Consider the following 12,079-nt stretch of genomic DNA (forward strand, 5'->3'; position numbering starts at 1 on the left):
CTCAGCTGGAACCCACCCCCTGCGGTCTACAGTGTTGCGCTTCATTTCAACCACCTCGTTCTCCTGCACGTGTAAACGAGGCCTTAGATAGGAGAATTGAAGGCACGGGAAAGAATTCCATGGTTATTAGAGAACTCTTTTCTGATTATGTTGGTCCATTGGGAAAAAAAAACCCCAAAGCCAAAATCAAGCCACACCTTTATTAAGCTCAACAAAAACATCACAAAGCAGTGAGCAGAGTTTGGAGTTTACTGGCGCTCTGCTGCAAGCCAGCTGTTCAGCGAAGGGAGCAGGCTTTTAAAGAAACGGCCAGCTTGAGGGATCTGGCGAACGGGAAAACTTGCTGAGGGGTGAACTTTTCAGAATGGACCGTTAGGGTCGTATTTGCAAAAGTGTCCTCCTCCGTATGCATTTATTCCTTCTGCGAAAACGAGTTCAGTAGTGCTAGAATTACTCACTTACACCACTTTACCTTACTACACCAGTGTAAAAAATGTATAAGTGGGTTGTTTCCTTTGTTGTGCTGCCCGTTGATGCCCTTTCTGTGAATTAATGTCGTGTTGTTGAAAGCTGTCCATTTGCCTTACACATTTATGATGCCTGATTTTATTTAACATTTTACTTAGAGGCCGTACTATTAACAACTGCAGAGGAGTTGTGTATATGCTAACACACGTATATGTGTGCATGTATATTACAGGTCATTGGGACGTGGGCAGTGTTCTTTGCAAGGTGTGGATCTCATGAAGAAGCAGGGAAGTGCAAGCCCAGGCAGCCGCTTCCTTTTTGAAATCCTGGCAATGTACCAAACCAGTCGGGGCAATGGTGTGGTTTGGGCAGGAACGCCTGAGGTTCAGAGAAGCCGACTGCTAGCCCAGTTTGTTAGAGAAGGGCAAGAATCAAGTTGTATACTCTGGCTGATGGGCACTGAGTCTGCAAGTGACAGGTGTCCCTCAGTTAACACAGGAGGGACCGTGTCCACGTTGGTACAGTTGCCATTGTTTTCCTGGCATGGCTTCTTTGTTTTAACACCTGCTTGAGAAGCAGAAATTTGGCAAGTGGTATTTTTTCCAGTATGCAGTTGCAGCGATGGGGAATTTTTCATGTGCTGAAGTTCCGCCTTCATTGAAGTTGGTAATAACATTAGAGCCTCGCTAGAGAAAAGTTGGTAATCCGAGACAATCCAGTCTTCCAGTCTAAGACCATAGCTCCAGTGTTGATTTATTGGGGACTTAGTGGGACTTCCTTCTGAATAATCATTGCATGCCATTGGGCGACATGAGTTTAATTTGGATTCCTTTCTTAAAATAAAAAAGGAGGTATAAATGAACAAGCGCGAGCTCAAAGTAATGAAGAGAACATGAAACCCGGGGGTCTCAGGGTACCCTTCTGCGTTGTGCTTCCTTCACGTGGCTGCTTTGTTGCAAGCACAGACTCTCTGGGAAGCAAACAGCTGTGTTATGGGCATGCCAAAGCACCCGTCTGACTTGTCATGACATTATAAGCTTGAAATATGCCTAACAGAACGGCTAAAGGGGACATCTCATTGCTGCCAGCTGCTCAGTGGACAGTCCATCCTGTCCAGCCCAGCCACCCAAAACATTTCAGCAAACCCCATTGCCGGTCCTGTTCTAGGCAGCCTCTGGTTCTCTCATATCCTCTGACCCCAGATCTGCTTATAATGATGTAGGCTGACCGTTAACATTCTCCCAGAAGAGTTTTTTAAATAATATTACCAAGCGAGAAGGGCACGCAAGCCAGAATCTTTGCTTCTAAGCTTGCAGCTAGATGTAGCATGTAGCATCTATTCAGGGATGTGTGGGTGAAGTGGTGGGATTAAAAACATAAACTCCCTGGGGGTCTTCAGAAGGAATTGGGTCAGTTCCCAGAATTTGAAATAACGCATCCCGTTCCCAGCAATGATTATGCCCTGCTTACAACACTGTAGATCAGCTATAGCCAGAAGCTGGGAGACAGCCAGTTTTTGTGAAATTCTGATGCAGAAGCAGTGCACCAAAATGGATGTGGGCTCTGGAGTGATACAGGACTCCACCTTCCGCCTAGTAAAGTTGCAAACTGAACTGAGCAAAGGTCAGCCGTGCTAAAATCAGAACAGGAATCCGCAAGGGACAGAGGCACTTCCAAGACTCTGTGACTCTTTGTGTTCTTTTACAATTGCTGTATCCTGCAAAGGAGCCGGATTCCCAAGGACGAGGGGACGCTGCCAACGCTTCCATGTCTCTTAAAACTTTCACAGCCGTTTAAAAATAGCCCCCGTGTGCTGGAAAATGTGACGGTCACTCTGCTCCTGTATGTGGCTCACGGCCGGGGTCTGAATTAACTCTACGCTTGCTCTCGGCTTTCCAAAGTTTAGTGCCCCCCCCCTACTATTGGTTTGGTTTGAGTGGGAGTTCAGCAGGGCTGGGTTGCAGAACTCATTAGTGTTAGCGATCGAATGAGAAAGTTACAAAGCAGGATATTTGGGCGCTTGCATTGCTGAAGAAAGTCTTGCAGGACAGTAGCATCAAATTTTAGGAGCTTGGATAAACGGGCAGCTGGGATTTTGCAGTCTCCAGGTATCCCATTTAAAGAAGGGCCTGCTTGCAACTTTTCTGGAACTATTTGTATTCTGCTGAGAGAGAGAATTAAATCTACCTGTCCTAAATCTGGTTGCCATCCAGTCAAAAGGATCCAGTGCAGCCTTTGGCTAGATTTATATAGCCAGGTCACATTTATTTCTAGCTTAGCAGGACCAGTTTTAATCTAGATTGTGTTTACTAGTGCTGAACCTTAGAAACCTGTTCAAAAACAATGCAGAGAGCCCTGGAATGTGAGTTTCACACATCTTGCAATAGCCTAGAAATTCGTTCTCTGCCTATGCAAGAGAGTACGTCTTAGCCTGCACATAGTGGGTTTTCCCCCTTTCTTTATGGAGTTACTCTTGTCAATCTTGTGAAGGTCTCCTTAGTAGGGCTGAGATCTGGCATATATATTTGTTTACTTATCTGGCGAGCATTTGCTAATTGCTAGCAAGAAGATGAAGTTGGAAACCGTCTTACTGCTGTTGCAGTTTCCCAGATTTCGTAAGGAAGCCCTAGCCAGATGTAGCAAGAAAATCACAAATTGCACAGATCAGAAATATGGATATAAAAGTTGTGCCCTTTCAGAATATTTTGGAAATGGCAAGGCATGAATTAGTTGGGGGCAAGACTGGCAAGAAATGGGCTATGAGTTACGGGACAGGAGGCTCACCGTCCCTTGTGACTTGACGCACCGCCCTGTTTGATTTAAACCCTTTTCCAGCCTTCTAGCTGCAGTCACAAAGGCCAGAGACGAGTTTAGTTACCAAGCACACTCCGTGTTCTTAGAAAACTCACTGTTTGTATTAGACAGATTTCCTCCGGTGTGACAGCAAATGTGTACTACCCTCTACATGATAGTCATTCTGGTGGATGGGGAAGGAGGCATCTATTTCTGGCCAAGCTTTCTCAACAGGTATCATTAACATTTGACTCGGAGTGGAGCAGTGGCTGTAGAGATCTCGGTGTCTAGCGCTCCAGGAGAAAATTAAGTAGGGAGCTAAGCAGGAATGCTAGCTATGAAGGGAGTTCTTTTCTATTCCAGACCCGTGTGGTAAGAGAAAGGGCCGAGCGCTTGGTGTGATAGGCGCCTCCAGGTCCTGCCTGTCAAGAGCAATCAGATTTCACTGTAGTCAGCCTCTTAAATCGTGAAAACCACGCGACAAAGGACATGCCCGTGTATTCATTCAACACACAGCAGATTCCCACTTTAGTCCACCGCACTGCCTGTGGGTTGGACGACCGTCAGGGAAACCTGAGGTAGGTTGGGTGAGCACCGTGGTTTCCACCTTGCTGTATCCCGGTTGTGGTCCACCTCACTAACCACTACTGCTTATGGTTCATAAACTGGTCATTATTTTTTGACCAGAAGTGACACCGCGGAAAGCTTCTTAGTCTGCCGCCGAAGAGCAAGATCTGGGTCCCCCAGCGCCGTATAAACCGCTTCTTAAAAAACTATCCCTTGTCCCCTGCTGTAATATCGGAGTAGAGGCATAGGCTGGGTGAGGTGTTGTGTGATGGTTTGTTTTTCTTTCCTTCCTTCCTGACAGAAGTTTCTGGCGACCCGTGGAAGAGGCAGGGCTTGGGTCTGGGGCTGTGGGGCTTTCCTCACCTGCCTTCCTTTCTGGGCTTCTCTCTCCATCACATGCCGGGCTCTGCTCTGCTGTAGGAAGGGGGCGTGTTTGCCGTCTAGAAGCGCTGCTGCTGCTGCTGCTCCTCCTAGCTGCAAGACAGAATGGAAAAAGTGGGAGGGAGGGAGGGAGGGAAGGAGGAGAGGGATGAGATGTGAAGCAAGGTTGCCTGTGATTTTTTTTACAATCGCAAGCTGGTCGGGCAGGAGCTGGCAAAGGGGCGGAGAGGGTGTGCGGCACAGCCGGGCAATGGATTGAAGTTTCCCAAGGGGAAAGCCTGCTGCGAACAGTTACAGCAGCAATTGCCGACCATCGTGCCCACCACCAGCGGCCAAGCATGCCTGGGGCACTCTACTGTGGTGTCTTCTGCCTCGGCCTCTGCCTCCTGGAGAGTTCAGCCTTCAATTTAGATGTGGCTGAAACCGTCCTCAAGTACGGAGACAACGGCAGCTTTTTTGGCTTTTCGGTGGCTTTGCACCAGCAGCTCCAGCCGCAGCCTGTCAGCTGGTGAGTTCCCTGCTTTGCCGAGCTGTGTCTGTTTTAATTTTTTCTCCATATATAGCAACATGTGTAAAGATTGTGGGTGCGCTAAGAAAGGTTCACACAAACGGGACTGGTCAGTAGTATGTACAGCCTTCAGCCCCTTCCCCACACCTATTCAAACTTGATAAGAGCGATTGTAAATTCTGTGTAGGAGATTTTATGTTCTGAATTCACTCATAAACTGCGTCTCCGAATTCAGCAGCCTTCGCCTAATTCTCTGGTTGTCATAATTAAAACAGATGCCGGTTGTGTCTTTCCCTCTGGGACTGGGACATGTGAAATGCGTGATCAGTAATATTTCCTCTGCTGCCGCCGCCGCCAAGTTATTTACAAGGCGCTGCTTCCTTGCCATCATGTAGCTGTTATAAGGGCTTGTGGAAGATGCTGATGGTGGCAGTCCTTTGACCCAGTAGTGGGTGTTTATTATTATTTAAATTCCATTCTTATGATGTTTTTAATACATTATTTACAGGGTGGAAAGGTGGACACACAGGCTCTCTCTCTCTCTGCATTCTCCACTGCCCATCCCTAAATATTTATAATGTTTCTCTAGCGAGAATGTGATCTTTGCTCTGCAGTTGGTGATGTTTCCAGAGTTTGCGTTATTGTGTTGCTAACGCTAGTTTCCTAGCTGGTATATTTTATGCTTTCATGCTCATCCTTTACTTGCCTCAGATGCACCCTGATGATGATGATGATGACGATGATGATGATGATGATGATGATGTTTCTGCATCCTGAAAGGTCAAATTCTGATCACTTTCCAAATACGAATGCAGATGCATTTGGCAAGTGCAGTTTGATCACGGCTGGATTGCGGGGGGGGGGGGGCTCAGTTTTCCTGGGGGGAAATTCATAGCCAGCCACTGCTCGCCACGGAGCTAGGATGGATTCTTTTCTGATCTTTGTTTCCAGGAGGAGAAATGTCGCACCACCCTCTCGTTCTTTCATCTAACATGCAAAGTTGCTGCCTGTCGGTGCTCTCTCTCGCTCTGCCTTGCATAGGAGAGCTGTGTCGTTTTCAGTAGGGGGGAAGAGGGGGCTGCGTGGCAAATGAACAGGTCCTGGGAGTATTACCCTCTTATCATAGTGGTTTTGCAAATGCATTTGGAAGGCTTGGCTGGTGGCTTCAGTAGGAGGTCTGTGGTCCCAAATGACTAAAGCAAGAGTATCTGTCTTTAATGGGTGGGGGGGAGGGGGATTATGATGACTCTCTGAAATGTTCGTGTTCTCACATGCTTTGGGGATGTTTTGATCTGGGAGTGGTCTGCCCTCTAACCCTTCCCAGAGAGGAATACATTGCATGAAGAGCAAATTGCTGTGCGCGCTCCCCTAAGCAAGCACCTGGTCCTTCTCAGCAGGGATATGGTGGGCCACCCAGGCACACTGTCCTCCCTTGCCTTTCCCAGTCCTCCTCCGATGAAACCTGCCCCCATTTTTGTTGGGCGGTTGGTTGTTGTGCTTGCTAGCACCCTTGGTTCAGCCACCTTGATTTTGCACGACACTTTGAATTGGGCAGAGTTATTTATAAAAGGCACCAGTATGGGGACACTGGCCACCACTGCAAGTGGGAGAGGCCCACAGGATGGGGAATGGTGGAAAGGTAGCGGGTCAGGAATTGGGTTGGTCAGCCCATCCCACAATCTGAGTAACGGTGCTTTAGGGCAGATTCCTCTGGCAACTCCCACAGTGTCTGCTGGAATCATGCAAAACTATTGGGGCATGCCCACTTCTCACATTATGATCCTAGGCAGCCGAGGAAGGAAAGGAAATAATTACTGTTATTTAGGAGCGTCTTCCAAGGGTTGGAGACTTTGAACATGGGCGCATTCAGTGGCTTTGAGCCTCAGTGTTCTTTCTTTAAAATGGGAATAATAGTAACCTAGTGTGCAGCATTTGGAAGGCAGACCAGAAACATGTTGTAAAGCACCTTGCAGGCTACAATAACCCTTGAGCTACTGGTCGGAGTAATATTTACTTGTCTACAGCTTAATTACGTGCCTTCAGACCAAACATAGTACATATGTCTAAATCAGGATAAGAAATAGTTATCCTCCAGTGTGTTGTGTTACAGTTCTCAAAGGATGTGCTCACCATTCCCAGCACTCACGTAATGCATCGAGTCTGTGCCCTCTCACAGTGCAGACAGGGCAGATGCGGCAGTGTTGGCGCTGGGTTCTATTCTGCCATGCTGCCGCTGCTTAGACAGCACCATTCTTTAAGGAAACTGTTTCTCCAACAGGAGCCATTTGAGAAATCTGCCAGCATGGCCACTGTGGAAGTACGAGGTTCTCTACGAACAGGTACAAGCTCGAGTCTGTATTCTCGGAGGATCCTTTCTGGACAGTGGACTAGGCGCCAGAAATGTTTTTAGCTGCACAAACAGACTCCTCAGGCCGCATCACAAAAATGGGTGCGTCTTAGTAGTAAAAACACCACAATATTGTACTTAAGTTCAGTCCAAATCAGGGTGCTGTATACAAAAGCCGTACAGATATGTAACATTTTCTTTTTCTCCCTTCTTTACAACTTTGAAATATTCTTTTTCTTTTCCTTGTGGGTGAAACTGCATACAAATTTTATAAAACCAGATCTTAATTAAAAGCTGTGACAGACGCCAGGAACCAGATACGATTGTTTCGGAGGCCAGATCTGGTCCGTGGAGTTCGTCATCACTGCCTGTGCACCCGCAGTTTAAAGGGAAGAAGTTGTGAGCTCTTCTTGCCTTTCTTCCACCGCAGCAGCCAATGGAACCGTCTTGACATAACATCGTTGGGGGATGATGATGTTCCGGACGGGCCCTGTTTCCCGTTATGGTGGCCAGGCCCCCCTTAAAAGCTTCACCACTTGACCCCAACCCATACGGAAGAAATTACTTCTTCAGACACAACGCTGTTCTTCCTGATGTTCTAGTATCGCGTTTTCTGATTTAACTCCAAGCTGCTCTACTGTTTGTCCCCATGCACTGCTGAATACCTTCCAGTAGTAACCAGCAGTAAAATATTATTGCAGAATATTAGGGTACTGGGGAGCGTGTGTGTGTGCATAATCTTTCATACACAGATTTCCCTACTTGAAGGTAAGATCACATTTAGTTCCTTTTCCATTCTTCCCCACCAAGGGCATTGTTGTGCTAAAAGCGACTATGTAGAGTTAATGGATGCCACGATGAATATTTATAGCACAACTCCTGGAGCCACTGACTGCACATAGAATCGCTAATGGGACATTTGAGCAATGACATCTAACTCCTTCCCTCCTCCCTTCCCCACCCCCTCACAACACACACACACACACACACATGCTCCAATCTGGACTTCATCGTGAACCTCCCAGGAGATGAAATGAATTCCCCCGTTGAGAAACTGGGGAAGCTTCTTTCGTCCCACGTCTTCAGACCGAGATGCACAGCATACGCCCACACACCCTTCTCAATTATTCAAAAGCAGCTGAAATCAATAGTCCAATTGGAAAGGGGAAATTGGCCTGGCCCATAGTGAAGCCATGGGTGTATAACAAACAAATAAAATCCCTGTGCATTTTTTAAAAACATGGCTTTCAAACTTATGTTTAATATGGTTTAATGGTAATTGTTATACATAACGTGCATGGGGTGCCTTTGGTGGGGAGGGATGGGGACATAACAGTATCAACATCACATGTTATTATTATTTACTGTTACGTTTGGTGGGAGTGGACAGTCGCCTGGCTTCAGTCAGTCTCCCCCCTTGTTCCGTGGATAGAACTCTGTTACTGTTCACGTAGCTAGTGATCTCGCGTTGTAAAAGCGCACAGATGAGCTGCACTCGAAATGTTGGAGGAAAGGGATAAAGCAAGGCTAAGATCTCTATACAGAAGTATGTACCTGCATGACCAATTGCAACTGTTCTGAAGTAAGTCCAGTTGTAAGAAAAGCTATAGAACTATAGCTATAGATCTCCGAATTCTGAGTCTGACCCAAGCCATTCTGAACATGGCTTCCTCCTCCTGCTTGGGGAGCAGGGTGTGGGGCATATAGAGGTAGGTCTCGAACGGGGCGTTCTGCTGTCTAAATCCCAGCGCCATACACCTTGTTCCAAAAGGCTCCAGGCATTGTCTGGCCGGGCTTCAGCACAGTATACTAAGGAACAATCATAACACCTTTAAAGTCTTGGCTTTCATGCTGCCTTTTTGGTGTGGGCAGCTTGTCATGTTGTGGGCAGGCCTAGCCTAGACTGAAGGCTCAGCAGAAGAGCTTGGTTGTTAGTTGGACCCCTGTGAGAACTGACCACTGCCTGACACCGTAGCTTTTGTCTCTGGCCTCCCTGGACTGAGCCCAAGTACCCCAACAGAGGGAGAATGTACAGCTTATCCTGCGTTCCAAACTGAGCATGTATGCGTTTAGGAGCTCTCCACGCTTCCGATGCTAGGGATCTAGGCACTCTAAATGGGTTTCGCATTTTCTCCCCCTCCCAGCCTTTGGGACATATGCAGCTTTCTCTGCATCCTTATCATCATGATCTAGGATTTCCTGAGCACTGGCCAATATACAGAACGCTTTGTATTTTCTTTTGTGCATTCATTTTTCCTGTCAGTGCCCCTGACTTCACTTGTGGCTAAGTTTGCCTCCCATGTCAAGACTCAGAAGAACTCTCTTTGCATGACGTGCCCTTCTTTGGCTCATAGCTCTTCTCCTTTTCCTGCTCCATCATTTACGACTTCTGATAGTACTGCTATTTCTGCTGTTGAGAGAGCAGTTGAGGGCACGGTGCTCCTGCAGAACTAGTGGTACGCAGAAATATAATGTCCGCTCGGTTACAGTGCTGTGGACGTTGGGATGCAACCGTGAATTCACAAAGGAGAGATGGTTTTGCTGTCAGCCTCACGAGTCCATGAAATGCCGCTGGATGCATCAAGCACCTGGCATACCACTGAGAACCGAAACGGAAATGTGGAGTCGGCTTGGCCCTTTGATCAGACTCCGTTTTTGTAGGCCAAAGAAGCACCTGTTGGTCCACCACAGTTGGTTCCCAGAAGGCGCCATGCCTGACCACTGGCCACAGCCGCCTTCCTTGTGACTCAGAGGCTGAGCAAGCAGCAGAAGAATGAATGTGTTGCGAGGGCACCTCTGGTATTCCCGGTTCTGTGTGTCAGCTCTTTGTTGGTCGGCTGTCAGTGTCAGGCAAGCACCCACAGAGATTCCAGGATGGTATTAGCTAGCTTCCTGGCAGGCTTGCCTTGCACTCTGAGTCTGGTAGCGCAAACCTTGTTCTGTCTCCAGAACATGCCCGCAGCTGTGTGCCTCCTCCGTACAATGCCAATCCATGCAAATTCCTGCCAGGCAATGTGTGTGAAAGACATGATTCTTTCTAATGAGACATCTTAGTAGCATATGGCACAGAAGGAAATCGGAGGACTGTTTTTGCTCTTCTTGAGTGCCACTCTACAGACAGCAATTGTAAAAGGGTTGTTTTCTTTTCACTTTTTGTATCTCTTCTACTACCCTGAGTCCAAACTTAACATTAGGGCTGCTTACTTATTTGTTAAGTTGCTCTTACAGGGGTCATAGATCCAGAGGAGTTAGCCGTGTTAGTCTGTAGTCGCAAAATAGTAAAGAGTCCAGTAGCAGCTTAGTCTTAAAGGTGCTACTGGACTCTTCTTGACTGTCTTACAGGGGTGGATCCATTAAGCTTTTTTGTCTGATACTTTTTCTGCAAGAATATCCGCAAAGAGCTTGGAATCTGCAGTGTTCCCTTGTGCTTCATATTCTGAGAGTGTGTGTATAAGGGAGTGTAAATTGCATTATTTTTCTCCATTGTTTAAAGCCCCATCAAACATTCTTGGCATTCCTCCTCCTTGAGAGGATTTGCTGAGACCGTCCATGCAACTGAACGAAGGCAAGGCAGCAGCTAAGCATAAACTAATAAATGGTCTTTTGCACCTTCTGTTGAGGCTGGAAGGTTTGCCTTGGGTACCTTCCACCCCTCTTTTATTACACCTGGGGTTTTTTTTTGTTTCAGCTGCTCGGCAGAGTGGAGAATCTCCCTCGTGACTGGCTTTGGGTTCATAAGAAATTCTCAACTGATCCTCTGGGCCAGTGAAGCTTGTTAGTTACCCAAGAGGGCAGAGCAATGTTCTTATTTTATCTGAGGCTGATGAAAACATGTGCTTACGGGTTATCAACATCTTGTGCAGCGGCCTGTACATGCCACAAGATTAAGGTTTGATTCTTGGCCTTGGGCCTAAAACGTGTATATAGTGTTAGCCCTGGCAGGTTTGTTTGTTTATTTGTTTGTTTTTGTTTATAGTCCTCTTTTCTCACTGAGACCCAAGGCACAGTGCAGGTCAATATGAACAACGGCTGGAACACTCAGTGAGCAAATGCAACATGGTATAGGTTGCAGGAACTTGAAAACAGGCATAAATCTGAAGCACAGAGGTGAATCGTTGCTGAAACAAAGTGTATGTGGTTAAACATGACATATTTAACAATGTGGAAACTATCCAGTAAGAGCATCTCTACATCAAGAGACCGTATGCAGCAGTAGAGTCTACAGTCCCTGCCTCTCTACCAAAGCCTCTCTCCGAACCATTTCCTTACAGCGCAGGCCTGTTACCCAAGACTTTTGCATAGTTTGTAGAAAGCCAGGAAAGTGGGAGCTTTCCTGACCTGCTCTGGCAGGCCATTCCACGAGGCAGGGGCCACCACAGAGAAATCATGTGTGTGGACCGTCTTTGCCTATATAGAGGGTGCACTTCCCCTTCCGTGAATAACCACATCCAGGCTGTGTGTGTACAGGGATTAGTAGAAGGTTTTGTTAATCTAGGGTTGCCAAGTCCCCCGAGTATCAAAGAGGGAGATGGAGGGTAGTTGAGAGGGGGAGCCAATGGGAAGATTTAGCAATGAGTCATGTGGGGGGGTGGAGGCTGGGAGCAGAGGATCTCCCACCCCCACTGGGGGTGTAACCCCTTGTTAATCACAGGAAGTGGCTTCTCATCCGGTCTGAACCCGTGCTCCTTAACGTGTTGAGCACCTCAGGATCTATAGAATGCGGAAGCAGGGCAAAGTGCCAGAGAGAGAGAGAGACTGGCAAAGCACTAGAACATCTGTTATCTCTCTCCTTCTTTATCTGTTTGGGAATGGTTGCCCATCTGCTGTGGAGGGCTGGCCCGCAGTATCCCAGACAGGGAGGAGCCTGAATCGAAGCGGGGGGGGGGGATGCCTTTTCAGGAGGCAATAGCGATAAGATGGAGTTGTGGGTGAGGACGCTTCGTAAGGGGGGGAAGGGCCACCCTTCCACCATTCTTTTAATCAACTTCTCAGCCTCCCATGGATGGTTTTTATTT

At 47.4% G+C, this 12,079-nt stretch overlaps 1 protein-coding gene across 4 annotated transcripts in view; it reads left to right on the forward strand.

Annotated features, from left to right (window-relative positions):
• The first annotated feature begins 4,428 nt into the window (after positions 1-4,428).
• The window catches only part of ITGA7 (integrin subunit alpha 7), a 47,252-nt gene continuing 39,601 nt past the window's right edge, over positions 4,429-12,079 (forward strand). For all 4 annotated transcript variants that reach the window (XM_055003446.1, XM_055003443.1, XM_055003444.1 and 1 more), the window contains exon 1: positions 4,429-4,717. In XM_055003446.1, the coding sequence (XP_054859421.1) occupies positions 4,548-4,717 (170 nt within the window). In that variant the 5' untranslated portion in view covers positions 4,429-4,547. The remainder of the gene's footprint in view (positions 4,718-12,079) is intronic.

Source organism: Eublepharis macularius, chromosome 19 (assembly GCF_028583425.1).
Source record: "Eublepharis macularius isolate TG4126 chromosome 19, MPM_Emac_v1.0, whole genome shotgun sequence".
Lineage (NCBI taxonomy): Eukaryota > Metazoa > Chordata > Lepidosauria > Squamata > Eublepharidae > Eublepharis > Eublepharis macularius.